Consider the following 15,639-nt stretch of genomic DNA (forward strand, 5'->3'; position numbering starts at 1 on the left):
AGAGCACAAGATCGTCTATTATAACAGGATGATTACATAAATAAATTTTAAAAATCCTTATTAATTTAGTCTTTGAGGGTTACATAAATGATTTATCAGATAGATAGATAGATAGATAGATAGATAGATAGATAGATAGATAGATAGATAGATAGATAGATAGATAGATAGATAGATAGATAGATAGATAGATAGATAGATAGATAGATAGATAGATAGATAGATAGATAGATAGATAGATAGATAGATAGATAGATAGATAGATAGATAGATAGGTCATTAAGAAAATTACGACATTAGGCGTTGCTTGAGGAATTGTGTGTGTGTTGTCCCTGCGCTTGTGATTTTTCCGTCATGGAAACTGGGTCAGAGTGAGACGTCTCTCTGCTGTGCTATTCTAACTGGAACCCGTTCGGAAGCAGAGGGGTATCGCGCTCATGTCTCCTCGGCCCCTCAAGCTCTGGTTTGAAAGGAATAACTTTTATCTCTGACAACCCGCTGTCGCTGTGTTGCTGCACAGCAGGCAGGATGTCTCGTTTGTGGTTTCATGCGGCGGGCGTCCTCTGGTTTGTCTCGGGGAGCCTGGGCGGCGCGTCCCGGCTGTACACGGAGGATGACCCGCTGGTGATCCTGGGCAGCAGCAGCCTGAAGCCCACCATCAGTAACTCGTCCTCGGCCTGGCTGGTTCAGTTCTACTCCTCTTGGTGCGGACACTGTATCCATTACTCCAGCACATGGAAGGTGCTGGCCCAGGACGTGAAAGGTACCGCTGCAGACTCGCATATGTTCTTGTCCGGCATGGTGCGTTCAGAGTCCGAGTCTCCACTCAAAAGCTTATTGCGGTTAAACAGTGAAACTGTGATCATTCTTGGAGTTTTTGTTGTACTGGCTGATTTTGTTGGGTGGCTGCGGCCATTCGGCTGAAACAAAAGTGAAAATGTAATCATTCGTTATTTGTTTTAGTAGACAACAAATGAATCAATGTAGCTTAGTTGTTTCGCTTCAGTGTAGACGAAGAGCTTTAAAAATCGCGTTTTTGTCTACGGAGTTCTGACTGGTTCAGATTAGTGGTTCTAATTAGCTAATAGAGGCGGAAAATAGACCTTATTACAAACATTTCACCCCAGTAAGAGTTTAATATACCAGCTACGTAATGACGGGAACCAACATGAATGATGGAGTTGGTTAATTAAACTAGTTTCTTTATTTTTAGGTGTAAAAAAGGAATCGTGTTGTTAGCAGCACAAGTTAGCTTAGCATAACAGCTCAGCTAACAGGTGGTTCGTTTCAGGACCCAAACAGGTGGATTCAGAGTTTTTAACTGAACAGTCACTATCAGACTGGAGCCGGTAAACACAACCGGGTCAGAACTGTTACTCTCATGGCGTCTGACAGGTTCAACCAGGAGATAACAGGAACAGGATCACGTGACATCGAAGTTTCAGTTTTAAATCAAAGGTTAACGCGCCTGACTTCACAGAAAAACTACTCCAACAGCATTTTGGAGCAAAATATGTCAGATCAAAGAAATTAGAGAAAACTCCGATTTAAGTTTAAAAAGATATCAACTCAAACAAAAATGATTCTTCAAAAGCACCATAAATAATGAATGGTGCCAAGTTTTGATTTCTAAATCTGATTCAATAAATAATAGTAGTCGAGATTCTTTGCTGGTGAGTTTAAAAAATGATATAATTATATAATAAATGTGCAGTGTTTTAATCAAAAATAAAAACCAAGACTAGTAAGCTAGTGAGGCAGACTGTAAACAGAGAGCTCTCAGCAAAGGGATGGCGGCATTATCAGCGCCAAGAAACTCAGGTGAATTTTTAATGAACTACTGCTCTGCAGAAACTATGTTCTAGAAAATAACACTATTTTTTTTATTACATTTTGGCTAAAAATGGCATGATCCTACTTAGGGCTGCACGAAATGAGGAAAACCCGCGATATAAGTGGTTAATATTACGATGACGATACAACTTGCGGTACATGAACAGATAGCAAAACAACCAAAAACATAAATTCCATCTCACTGAAACAGTTTAAAAATTATACTCCAAATGCCCCAAGTCCATAAAAGAGCTTCATCTGATTGGTCAACAACGTGAATGTGTGCATCTGATTGGTCAAATGCATGAATGGATTTATTTGATTTGTTAAATACTTCAAGCTGCCATAAGATTGTTTCAGCACATTTAAGGAAACCATTTATTGCAATTTTTTGCCGTCTTTGCAGTATGCATAATTGCACAGCTTGATATCGCGACAACGATAAATTTGATATATATGGTGCAGGCCTAACCCTATTAAAAAAAAAAGTAATGGAAACGCTTTTAAAAAACACTTAAAAGATGACCACGCTCAGACTTTTATGTGTCACCATGTGAAATTATTAATAATTTTGCTTTTTTTTTTTAGCCCTCTGGTTTGTGAACATGAATATCTTGGTGTTTTTTCCTGCTTGACTGTAGCAGATATTTCATCAATATTTCATGATATCTTCTAACAGTTGAAACACAGTAAACAACATACAGGAAGAACTTTTAGAGTCTGGGGCTCATCTTTTTTTTTTTTTTTTATTATTTTGATTTCGTATTGAAATAAAATGTCACAAAATATGTTTTATTAGTTTTCTTTGCATTTATAAACAAAAACTTAAACAGTTGTCTTTTTTTACGTTTTTATTTAGGATTTAAAATCAAATAAAAAATCAAATTATACACTGATCCACACATCTGAGGACAGGTTTAAAATCTGCCTTTTTTTATTTGCTGGTAGGTTTGGTCTATAGCTATTTTGGGATTCCACTGTGTAGCATGTTACATGTGTTGAACATTTACACTGTATTTGTAATTACTCTTTAGTCATTTATACCTCATGCCGTGAAGTGGACGTCTCATCTGAGGCTTTTACTCAGGGATCTTCCGTCACGCTGAACAAATTCACTGCTTTTATTTGTTTTGCTGCCTGGAAACAGAACCGGGCTGCAACAGCTGCTCACCTGCGGTTGAAATCACCTGGAAGTCAGCTTTCCCCCCTTCCAAACAAAGCAGATTATCCCGGGAAACAGACTTGCCGTACCTTGAGAAGCTTTGTCATAATAGCGCCATTTAATTCCCTGAAATGTGATCAAATAAATTCACAAGATTGGGCAGCTGTTAGTCAGCCTATCCCATGATTCCAGTTTGCTGCATGGAGCTTCAATGTGTCTGATTGATCCACAATTTTCACATTATTATAATACTTTTACTATATTTAAAAAAAGAAAAAAAAAAAGAAATGGTGAACCATGCAGTACATGGAGTGGCCACCAGAGGCAGCAACGCACACTCCTGAAAAAAATGCACTACAACCTAATTCTTATGATAGCTAAGCAATCCTGTACTGGAAGATATACATTATTATCATTTAAACTGTGTCACTATAAAAGGTTAAAAACTAGAGAGCTCTTGGCTGTTTTGTAGTCCTAAAACCACCTCATGTCTTTGTTTGTGGATGGTTGCGTGAGAACGGGCTCAAACACATCCACCTGTTTGCGTCTCACAAACATCACGTCCACAGCAAGCCTGGAATTCATTCAAAGCAAAGGCGTCCTTGAGATTCCCTGAAACTTTGTGTCAATACATGGAAATAAGAGCCTTTCCTGCAAAATTATTATTATATTATTATTAGTCATTTATTAAATAATAGACACAACAGAATACATTTGAATGTTTTTAATACAGATTCTGCTAAATCAAAGCCACATTTGCAAAAGAACAGCCCAGCCATGCATGTATGTAACAACTAAGCCTGCTATTAAAAAAAAAAAAAACTATTCATGATCCTTTCTAAAAGCCTTTTCATCTCTCACGACAAAATATAAATGTTTTTGATCAACAGACAGCTCCATGTTTTAAAAAGCAATAAGTGGAGAAAAACGCAGGATAAGCAGAACTGTCCTGAAGGAGCCTCATGTTCTGATGAGGGTTGTGTATCTTTTTCTCTGACTTTAATTTATCCATCCTGATGCGTCTCCCATGAATCGATGTGTACAAGAGTTAACCAGCTTTGTGGGGATACGATGCGTCCTTTTGCCTAAATGATTTAATTTAAAATCCATTTGGCTTTTAAAACTTACAACAGAGTTTTAGGGAAACCCCCAAAAAAACCCATAAAATTACGAGATTTAAAGTTGTAAATTTACAAGAAAAAACATGCAAACTTGCTAGTAAAAATACGTAATTTTATTAGATATTCCTTGTTTTTGAAACTTATCTGGCAATATTTTTTTTTATAAATAAATAAAGCTTCACAAAATGCTCCGCATCTTTCATCTTCAAGCAGACAACTTTGGTGTTTTTTTCTTGTGACATTTTTTCTCATAAGTTTACAAGATTTAAAGTCTTAAATTTATGACTTTAAAGTTGTAAATAAAAAAAATCTTTGTAAACTGGCCCTAAAACTCTGTTGTACAAACTATAAATGAAAAATGTCTTTTTGTTGTTTTCTTACTTACTTTAAGCAAGTAAACCAACATTTTTTTTTGCAAAACAGCCTCAAACATAAAAACGTGACATTTTAGGTTTTTTAGACCAGGGGTCCCCAACTCCCGGGCTGCGAACCGGCACCGGTCCGTAGGACAGTTGGTACCGGGCTGCAGAAAGAAAGAAAAAACTTAAATTTTTTCCGTTTTCTTTATAATCTGATTTTGAAGGAAGTTTTATTTTGGAAAACTACTGGATTCTCTCCACCACATCCAACTCATTGTTGAGGCATGTTAAATCGTTCAGTCACGTGTTGAAAATCCACCTAAAGCTCACCAGCATGCAGCCTCAAGCTTTTCACAAAGAAAACAAGGATTTTTATTTCAACTTCCATCTCAGGCTGAGGATCAGGGGCTTGAGGGATTTCTCAGGGAATTCTGGGTAGAGTAGAGGTTTGGTGTTAAACAAAGACGGACCTGCAGTCCTTAAGGTCCATCTGCTCCCTTTCTGGGCCTCTGGGGAATCATCTAGCAGAGACCAGCTGCCACATTAACACGCACTCACACGCTCCATCTGCTGCAGAGGTCAGAGGTTGCTGGTCGGACAAAGACCTCCTCCTCCTGAACCCAGAGAGACGGCTGGAATCAAAGAAAATCAGCGGCGTTCACAAATTCTTCTGGGAAAGTTTGGACGTTTATCGGAATGAATGACTTAAACGTTCTGTCTTCCAGTCTCCCTAGACTCACAAAGGTTCTGGTTCAGAAAACCTGTCTCTTCTCAAAGGATGGGACGTTTTTTCAGTTTAACGTAAAACTTTCTGATGTTTTCACGTTTTCTGCTGTAAAGACCCACCCCAATAAAAGTTGTTTTTGGTGTTTCTATTCTAACATGTTCTTGTGGCATTTTTCTGATGGTGGAGGACATGGATAAAGAAAAATTAAGATTGCATTTCTGAGTATTTCTTCAATAAAATCCTTGTAATCCAGGAGCAGACAAAACAAAAGCCATAGAAAGTGACATAGAAAATACGCTGGGCGGGCCACAAGCTCCCTGCTCTGCTCCATTCTGATGCATCCACTTGTGGACGAATAGATCCATGAACGTCTTTGTTTTCCTCGTGTGAGCTGTCTAAACTGTACGGCCTGATGGCTCCAATGTTGCTCCTGTTGCTCCTTGTTGCTTCTGAAATATTGGCTTGGGATTTTGAGGTGCTGTAAGCTAGTGTTAGAGCATGTTAACAGAGAACTCTCAGCAAAGGGGAGGGGAAGCGGTGGTGTGACATGACTTTAAATGTAGGTTGTGTTCTCAGACGAGCTTTCATTTCTGTGAAACGGATAAGTTTTTCTGTGAAACGTTGTTCTTGTTTGAGCTCCTTCCTGTTTGTCCCCTCTCTTCAATCTCTCCTCATACCTGCACCAGATCAGTGAGAACTTCTCCAGGTGTTGGTGAGAGTTGGGTCCAGTTGTTTTTGTGACTCTAGATGGTTTTTTTTACTGCAATCACCCTGGAGAAGTCTGACTATGTCTGTCTGTCAGACTGGCAGGACGCCATCGGTGTTGCCGTGTTGGACTGCGCTCAGGAGGAAAACTTTGACGTCTGCAGAGACTACAACATCCAGTTCTACCCGACCTTCAAAGTGAGTGTGAGGCCAGCAGCACGTCTGCTAAATTCCCACGCTGTTCCTCTGCAGGAGCAGGTATGGAAATAACCAGCTGCTGTTTTTCTTCCACAGTACTTTCGGGCTCACAGTTCTCCCGGAGAAAAAGGGACGGCATACAGAGGTCAGACATCCATTCAGCTTTTTGCTCTTTAATCATAAACACAGTGCCATAAAAAAAAGTATTTGTTGTTTTTTTGTTGCATATGAATCACTCACAAAGGTCTCAAATCTTCAAACCAGTTTTAATATCTCTCAGAGACAACCTAAGGAAATACAAAATGCAATTTATAAATGGTTAATTTATTTTCCAAGAGGCAAAACATTACATTCCTATCCTGCTCTGTGTGAAGAAGTAGTTGCCCACCCCTAAATCACAAAATAAGGTTTATTTCACAAGCCAACCTAAATACCACCATACTTGTTCAATCAAGAAATCCCTCAAACAGAATCAGACTGAGAAAGGGAAGTAGGCTTCACGATCTCAAGAACCTTCGCATCACGATCCAAAGACATTCCAGAAGACAAAATGAGAAAAAAGCAACTGAGATCCATCAGTCTGTGTTGTGTATTGGTGCAAAGCCAATATGAAAAGCTGCTTTTCTCCGCATCAGAATCCGCTCCTTCACGTTCATCGCGTAAATGGTCGAAGTGTTGTCAAAGAGCCTCATCAGTCACTTCTCTGGTGTTAAAGGGATAAAGAGATGGCTCCAAAAATGACTAGTGGTTTTCCCATGGTGCACTGCATAGATAGGAAGTCACCAAGCAGAGTTTCTGGTCTCCACGCCAGTAGCCTTGATGTTGTCAACAGTGCTGCTTGCTAACTCAAAAGACTTGATTTACACAGATCCATAACAAAGTTATCTGCAGACGTAGATAGATGCAGTTTGTTTAGCTTTTGAGGGAGATCGACTAAGAATGACGGTGGAAGGTAAAGCTGACCCAGTCAGCAGTAGGGATAAGTCTATATGTTCTCTGGTTTATATCAAATCAACACAATGGAGAGTAGACGATGAATGCAAATGAAACAGGAGCAAACAAAGGCCAATGCTGGGCGTCCGTGACCGCCTCCAGACAGGGATAAGGTGCAGTAAAGGCTCCCAATGCTGGCAGTGCCAGGACACAGGAAGCAGGGCCTAGTGAGGAAGATGAACGCTGTCCTGGAACAGAGGAGCCGACATGAACTCCTCTACAAACTCAAACATTCAGTCTCTGGATCTATTTCAAGAGTATCTGTCTTTAAGAGTCTCCACATAAGCGAGAAACCTCTCTTAGTTCCGTGTCTTCCTCAAAACAATGACTGCGGCCATGTTGGCTATGAAACGGACTTTAAAATAACAGACTTTTAGCTTAATCCTTTAACACTGGAGATGTTGCTGGCAACGGCAAAATAACACGCGCTCTTGAATTAACGTAACTTTCTGACAGTTTACGCAACGAAGAAATCTCAACGGATACCGATACGGAGAAAAGCTCATTTTTTCAGAGTTCACTGATTTACGCTGATTGAGTAAGCTCTACACTACTGCAGGATGGTGCATATTGGCCGTGGTGTAGCAGTACGGCGGTCAACCTCTGATCGGAAGATTGCTGGTTCAATTTCAGCTTCATGTGTCGAAAAGCGTCCTTGGGCAAGACACTGAACCCCGCCTTGCCTCTGGTGGAAGGTTGGCGCCAGTGTTTGGCAGCGGAGCCGCCATCAGTGTGTGAATTTGTGTGTAAATGCGTTTGTGCTTTGGGCCTTCGAGGAAGGTATAAAGTGCTATACAAGTATACACTATTTACCATATCAGCGCAAGGTTGCTTTTCTCCGCTTCAAATTATACTGGATTTACGATAAATCCATAATTGGTTGAAGTCCATAATCGTCAACACTGCAGCTAACTCTCTGGTGTAAAATAGTTAAAATAAAAGAAATGTTCTGATTTCAGTAACATCAGGAGAAACAGAGTTTTTGTGTTTGTTCAGGTGCAGACAGGGAGGTCCAGTCCATGCGTCGGCTGATGGTGAACATCCTGCAGAACCACACCAGACAGGAGTGGCCCCAACGCTGCCCTTCACTAGAGCCGTACAGGTACCAGCACCAGAACCAGACGTCCCCCTCAGGACTCGACTCTGTACTTAAACTTTGCGGATGTTTGCCTGCAGCTCTGCTGAACTCCTCCCCCTCCTCGGTCAAAAGTCAGACCACTACACCGCCGTATTCGTGGAGGAGCCGGATTCGTACGTCGGACGGGAGGTGAGACTATAAACGTGACCCAAATGTAGAACAGGATCCAAACTGGATTTTTTAAAGCTCCAAAACATTAAATAGTTCATGCTGTGACTCCAAAGGTAGCATGAGCAACACCCATGTTCTCTCTAAGATATGGAAACGGGTTTGTGTGTGTGTATTCCTATTTTAGTACCTCATCCGGACCATCCGTGTTCTCATCACAGACACTTGGGAGTTCTGTGTGTAACAGTTAAAACATTAAGATTAAACAAGGAGCCCGGACAAGAATCGACAAAAATACAACGCTTGTTAAGCAATTAGAACAGAGTTACAATGGTTAAAGTTAAGGTTTTAATCATAAACCTCCTGAAACCTCTGTGCTTATTGTGTGTCAGGTGATCCTGGACCTGCTGCTTTACTCAGGTGTGCAAGTAAAAAGAGCTCTGAGCTCTGATCTCCCCCTACTGGACGCTTTGAAGGTCACATCTTTCCCCTCCGTCTACCTGCTGCACCCCAACGGGACGCATGCACACCTGCACAGGTGAGTCCCAGCAGGTCAGAGGAACTATCAGACCTGCAGACACACAGCAGAGCATTATTATTTAACCTGTCTTCCTTAGGTTGTTGTAACTGTTTCTTCCAAATAGACATTTAACAGAACAGATGTTGACGCCAGTAAAACAGTTTGGTAGCTGCAGTGTTTTTCTGTCTGTTTCTTCTGGGCTTCACATCGGGATAAATAGAGACGGACTTGTCTGCATAACAAACCCTACCTGGAAAACTCATCTGGCTCCACCCACTTTTGTTGTCAGACGCTGTGCCCGTCAAGCTCCACTGACTAATGTCCTTTGGTCTCTTCCTTCTGAAGCGAGAAGAAGCTCCGCTTCTTCTTCTCTTCCCTCCTGAGGACGCTGCCTGGAGTTCAGCGCCGCAGCAGTTCAGCAGTTGCCCATGTGGGGGCGCCGTCGGGCAAACAGGACTCCGAACCCTGGAGGGATTTTAACAGGTCAGAGTCTGGACTTTCGTTTGGTTTATTTTCGAAGCACAGCGTCTCCGTGTCCTACACACTGAGTGAAGGAAACATCAAACCACAAACACAGAAACTGAATTCACTGCTGCTTCATTAAACAGATACTACAAAAGTTAATTAAATCCACTCCTAATGATTCCAGATTATTAGAATCTACTGTAAATTATGTGATCTATAGTTAAAAACAGTGAGCGAACCGATTTAGTGGAAGAATTGAATCTGTAGTTTGCCGTGCTGAGCCCATAAATAGATGCATGTGGAGAGTCAGTGTTTGTGTGTCTGCAGGTTCCAGGTGTACACAGCTGATCTGGAGTCAGCGCTTCACTACCTGCTGAGGGTGGAACTCGCCTCTCACAGCATGTTGGAGGGAGAGAAGCTAAAAGTCTTCAAGGACTTGGTCACTTTGGTTTCCAAGGTAGCTAAGCATGAATTCATGTTTTGACTGGCGAAGGCCCTCACGTGCATGTCTGCAGGATTCAGTCGATTAAAGGCTGAGCAGTTGCATTAGATTGTGTGAGGATCAAGTCAGGGTCAATTTAGTGGATGAAAAACCAGTACCTAAATAAAGAAGAAACTTAAAATCAGTTTTAAACTTAAGGGTACAAACTGTAAACTTGAGGGAAATGTTCAAAAATGTGAAACATAAACATTTGTAAACAGTATATTTTTAACCGGAAAGAAATATTGAAAAATTGATAAAATAAAATGTTTAATATGAAACTTAAATTGAAAAAAACTAAATAACCTAAGTTTATTATTTGTAACAGCTGCTGTCTTGTGGTTTCAACTATTGCTTCTTGACGTTTAGTTCTCAATATACAGTTTAAATTTGACCTTAAACCCTTTGGCTCCCGGATGAGGGGGGTCATGGTGATGTCATTTCTGCCGCCACCATAACTTATATCGCCCGATGTCAATCATGTCCTGGTAGCCAACAGGTTCAAATCTCTGCCCTCGCTTAAATTTCTCCAAAAGCAAAAATTCTGAATTGAAACTATAAATTGAGATTTGATTTTGATTTGTTTTTATTTATTTAAGTGTCACGCACTAATGTGCCCAGCCCACACGGGCTTATATGACGCTGAAAGACAAGATACAGAAAACGTATAGAAACATGTCCATCACAAAAATACAATAACCCCCCCTAGTCAGAGTCTAACAGAGTACAAAGTGTCCATTCTTTTTGCCCATGCCTTTGACACAAAATTTGCCAAACAAAAAATTTCATTTTCAAAAACCCAACATAAAGTTTTATCTTCAGATAACCAAAACATATCAGGACATTTCTTTTCTATGACCTCATACAAGCAAAGTCTCTGTTTTTCGGACAATGAACTGAAAATGAGAGTGAGAGACACGAAATAGCAAAAGCTGAAAAAATGTCTTTTTTTTATTTAGCAAACAGTTTTAGGTTTATAGTTTTGTTCAAATTTACAAATGTATTTTTCAATAATTTTACCAAATTTTAATTAATTTTTCCCTAATTTCCAAATTTATCTTTCTAATGTTCAATGTTTCCTTTAAGTTTACAATTTTTAATTTGAAACCTGTTGTCATATTTTTTTTTAATTTTCAATTTGTTTTTTATTTTAATTTACTTTAAGTTGATCCTAATTTGACCCATAACATGACCCCTGTTGAAAAAAACTTGCTCATAGTTTCCTACTTGTGCTGTTGTTGACCTGATCTTCAGCCTCTTTTATGCTCAGAGCTCCCTCTGGTGGCAGAGGGCTGCATTACATCACGTGAATCAATAGATGAGAATCTCCATTAAAAAAAAAAAAAAGAACACAAATTTGTTTTTGTTTGTTACTAAGGAAAACTTGTTCTGTAGTCAAGATGAGATGGGGTTCTGGAAACTTCTGCTATCAGTGGTATCCTTGAACATGATGAAGTTTACAGAATATTATGTGCAACTTAAAAAAAAACTCCCACAATTTAAGACACAATTAACTGTGAGGAAGGGATGTGTTAGAAAGCAGCACATTTTTATGGATCTACAATATTGCACCAACATGTGATGAAGTTACACAGACTGAATTCTGGGATTTTGGGGCGGGGGGGATGTTCAAAGGAGGGGTGTCTTGGGTTTGGGCTGCAGAACCTTTTTTCTTTGTTATCAGAGTTATTTGTGTCTCCTTCGGTAATAATCAGGTTTGTTTTTATACTTGGACAACAACTTAAAATCTAAAAGCTCTAGAGGTTTCAATCTTTCTTTATTTGTCTTTCTGGAAGTTAAACGTGCAGTTTAGTTTCCATGGTAACCCTGTAGTTCAGCTGCAAGTTGCTAGAATGGAGAAAAACCTTTATTGACACAGAATTGTTGCGGTGAACCACAGAAATGTTCCTCTTTGCTTCTGAAAATGAAAAAACTGAAGCGGGTTTCTGCCTGTGCAGCTGTACCCAGGTGGAGGCTCAGTGGTGAAGCTGATGGAGACGCTTTCTGATTGGCTGCTCAGTCTGCCATTACAGCGAATCCCCTACCAGGCCGTTCTGGACCTGGTGAACAACAAGATGAGGGTGAGACGCACAAACGGGTTTACACTCAGATACAGGGAGCAGCAGCCCACCTCCTGTCTCCTACGCAGATTGCGGGCGTGTTTTTGGGGGAGGAGCTACGCTGGGTTGGCTGCCAGGGCAGCAGGCCGGGTCTCAGAGGTTACCCGTGTTCCCTCTGGACTCTGTTTCACGTTCTGACCGTGCAGCACGACGCCATGCCCAACGCGCTGGACAACACAGGTACGCACAGTCCCAGAAAATCCTAGACCTTCAGAATACAGCAGAGATTTCTCTGTTTTTTGGGAATACAGCAATAAATTCCTCGTGCCTCCTAATGTCCAATCAAAGGGCATAACGGGTAAAAGAGTCAGAGGTCAGTAGTTTGCAGGTCTACAGGTTCTGTGGTCTATTTGACTTCTTCTCTTCTAACTTCTACTGTGAGGATTCTCTTTTGAGTTTCTGCTTTTTGTTGCAAATCAAGTGTGTTAAGTAATCTGATTACTGGCCCGTGCGGGCTTTGAATGTAATTCTGTATAGAGGCCGGTGACTTACAAACGTTTGCATCTATGATCGCCCCTTACTGTTATGCTACAGCAATGTTTCCCAACCCTAGACCTCGAGGCCCCTCAGTCCTGCATGTTTTCCACGTTGCCCTGCTTAAGCACACCTGATTCAGCTCATCATCCGGTTCTGCATAAGCCGGACAGTGACAGTCATCAAAGGCAGGTGTGCTTGAGCATGGTTGAATTGAAGAAATGCAGGACTGAGCTTAAACTGGTTCTCTTGTCTTTAAATCTTAATGTTAAGTTGATTGGCTTTAAAAATGGAAAACAAGGGCTTTAAAAGTGCATTTTTTAAAAATATTTTATGTTTATTTCTCAGCTGAAATGCAGCAGTTTAGTTGTTTAAGTTGGCATTAACACTCCACAAACAAATCTTGTCAGAGTAATATCATACTTTAAAGACCCGCTCTGAGGAAAAATGGTGTTTCTGGTGTTTTTAACATGTTCTTCTCATGATGGAGGTCATATGTGAAGAAAATTATGCTTAAAACTGCATTTCTGAGTTTATTCAAATTGTTGTGAATCAGGAGCAGACTTATAGAAAACTTATAGTTGTGACATAGAAGCTACGATCGGCGGGCCACAACCCCCCCACTCAGACCAACAGATCCATGCGCTTCTTTGTTTTCCTCCTCTGAGCCGTTATCTGGTTTTAAACTGGATGGTTGGATAGCTCCAGTATTGCTTGCCATTTTTGTTGCACCGATAATGTTAGCTTGGGGATGTGAAGGGCTGTAAGCTAGCAGGAGAGAGTGTAAACAGAGAGCTCTCAGTAACGGGGAGGGGAAATAGGAACTGGCTTACTCTGCACCAACAGTCCCGCCCGCAACTGGTGAATTTCTAAGGAACTCCTGCATCTCTGCAGAAACTGACGGATTGTGTGTTCCCCGCAGGTCTGGAGGTCGAGGCTGCGCCGGTGCTCCAGGTGATGCGCAGTTACATCCGGACTTTCTTTGGCTGCCAGGAGTGCAGTCGCCACTTTGAGCAGGCAGTGGCCGCCGGCATTCACGAGGTGAAGAGTGCAGAGCAGCAGATCGTGTGGCTGTGGAACCAGCACAACCGGGTCAACGCGCGGCTGGCAGGTCTGCACAGACGCACACAACCACAGGAACAGACTACGGTCTGGTCCATGAATCGGAGATATGAAAGTGTGCTTCTCCTCTTCCTCAGGCTCCTTGAGCGATGATCCCCTCTTTCCTAAAGCTCAGTGGCCGAGCCCCTCCCTCTGCGCCTCCTGCCACGAAGAGAGAAACGGGGTCCACGAGTGGAACCTGGACAATGTTCTTCACTTTCTCCGACACCACTACAGTGCCTCCAACCTGTCCCCCAAGTACTCCCTGACTCCCCCGCGTGTCCCCGCTCCTTCTTTTGATCTCCTTCCCACCAGCGAGTCAAAGGTGGAAGACCGCGGAGGAGAAGGGGGGGGAATGAAAGCCGAGGAGCAGCCAGAGCCTCAACCAGCACAGCACAGCCCGAGGCCGGCGCTGAAGGCTTTAGAGATGGGGGAGGCGGAAGGCCGGGGGGTGTGGATTCTGGGCATGGGCTTCAACAGCGTGGACATGAGTCTGTGCGTGGTGCTCTACGTCTGCTCCTGCCTCTTCCTCATGCTGCTCTTCTTCTTCTTCAAGGTTCGTTCCAGGAGGTGGAAGCTCCGACATTCCCGCTTCCATGTGTGACCCAGTCCAGATCGTTTGCCTGACCCGGTTCTGAACGAAGCTAGCAGAGCCACCATGGATGCTCAGCGTTCAAAAGCAAAGGAATCTCAGTGCTTTTTCACAAAAGTGAAAAATCTGGACCAGACTGCACTCTGAATCAGAACCAGGACTTTTTTCATTTTTTAGATTCAAACGGGACGCTCTGATCCGGCCTAGGAAGAGTCACGAGTTGAACTCTTTAAACTGGACTGCATATCCCAGAATCCCTCTGGAGGGACGTGAAGGGGTAACTGGCAGGAAAATAAACTGGATCCGAGAGCCCGAGGTCACTTTGTGCCAAACCTGCTGACACACCTGTCGTCTCATGCCCCGCCCCCTTCTGCACAAAAACAGTGTTTGTGTTTACAACTGTGTGAGGAACCACATTGAGCAAATTAAGAAACTCAGATCAGGAAAGATTATTTTTAATCCAGGCTCGGATGAAAAGATGGGTTACTCTAGATTAAAAGTAAAGTTGAAGTCATAGGTTAATTGTGTTGGGCTGGTGGTGATTATAGATGAATCCATCCCAGCGTCTGAAAAGGACGAGGGGGAGGATACCCCTCCTCTTCTTTTCAGAAAAAAGATGAAGTACAAATATTTTTCTATCAGGTACAGTTGCAGGATTTAAGAGAGACAACAGCAGGAGTGAGTTCAAAAATACAAGGAAAATAGGCTAAAACAATGTGAAAGTAATTACTATTTTTTATCTTTGAAATTTATTTATTAAATAAAAATGCGACCAAGATGTGCCGGTAGTTTTGATATTTATTTTTTACCTTAGCTTTAGTTCTTTGTGGATTTCCCACCTGGGTCAAACTGTTTTATTTTCCCTTTTATCAATCACTCAATAGGACTCTTCCTGTACTTTTGTGTTTCATTAATGCTGTTCTGTTTGGAGGAACGGTTTCAAACCTGTAAATGTGTGTGAATAAATCCTGTTGCCGGAGTGCTGGTTTGGTGTTTTATTTTTATTTTTTGTGGATTGATGGTTGAGATCTCAAAGCAATTTCTGTTTTGCTGCCATTTAAACTCAAATTCAAGCTGCGAGCGGTGTGGTATGTCTTGCAGTGGCGATCCCTCACCCCATCTCCCCCGGTATACCTGCCTCTCCTTCCACTTCTATCAGCCTGGTCAGAGCTGTTCATGAAAAATTTACAACAACAAAAGTTCAGAATGGCAGCTTTTCTGTTAGTTTTATCTCCATAACAACTATTTTATTATTTGGGCGCCAGGGGGTGACAAACAGACCTATGTATTTTTTGAAGAATCGGCAACAGTACATTTTTGGTTTTCCTTGGCAACCAAGGTTTTATGTCAACCACACCAGCATTCCTAATGTGTTCATATTGTATCGTTTCGTTCAGCTTCAGCCTAGGGATTCATGTATTTAATATTCAAAATATTCTGGTTAAGAACATGCGAGAAACAGGTGAACGCTACTTTGGCGAGCTTGCCATGCTTACGCCATTCAAAATCTGCTAACTTTAAAACCTTCATTTAAAGTAGGTT

At 41.6% G+C, this 15,639-nt stretch overlaps 1 protein-coding gene across 1 annotated transcript; it reads left to right on the forward strand.

The window, feature by feature from the left end:
• Nucleotides 1–375: 375 nt before the first annotated feature.
• qsox2 (quiescin sulfhydryl oxidase 2) lies at nucleotides 376–15,077 on the forward strand. The gene is made up of 12 exons (XM_004072918.4): nucleotides 376–763; nucleotides 6,005–6,105; nucleotides 6,202–6,250; nucleotides 8,095–8,200; nucleotides 8,275–8,365; nucleotides 8,737–8,882; nucleotides 9,210–9,347; nucleotides 9,657–9,786; nucleotides 11,769–11,891; nucleotides 11,960–12,110; nucleotides 13,327–13,515; nucleotides 13,604–15,077. The coding sequence occupies exons 1-12, from the start codon at nucleotides 529–531 to the stop codon at nucleotides 14,107–14,109; spliced, it is 1,965 nt and encodes a 654-aa protein (XP_004072966.1). The 5' UTR covers nucleotides 376–528; the 3' UTR covers nucleotides 14,110–15,077.
• The last annotated feature ends 562 nt before the right edge of the window (nucleotides 15,078–15,639 follow it).

The sequence above is a fragment of the Oryzias latipes genome, chromosome 9 (genome assembly GCF_002234675.1).
Source record: "Oryzias latipes chromosome 9, ASM223467v1".
Classification (NCBI taxonomy): domain Eukaryota; kingdom Metazoa; phylum Chordata; class Actinopteri; order Beloniformes; family Adrianichthyidae; genus Oryzias; species Oryzias latipes.

What these genes read in the sequence shown, in the direction of transcription:
- qsox2 (XM_004072918.4), top strand. Translation starts at nt 529, where the DNA reads ATGTCTCGTTTGTGGTTTCATGCGGCGGGCGTCCTCTGGTTTGTCTCG. An exon ending in AGTTCTACCCGACCTTCAAA is followed by an intron (nt 6,106 to 6,201) that starts GTGAGTGTGAGG and finishes TTTCTTCCACAG; the next exon opens with TACTTTCGGGCTCACAGTTC. An exon ending in ACGCATGCACACCTGCACAG is followed by an intron (nt 8,883 to 9,209) that starts GTGAGTCCCAGC and finishes TTCCTTCTGAAG; the next exon opens with CGAGAAGAAGCTCCGCTTCT.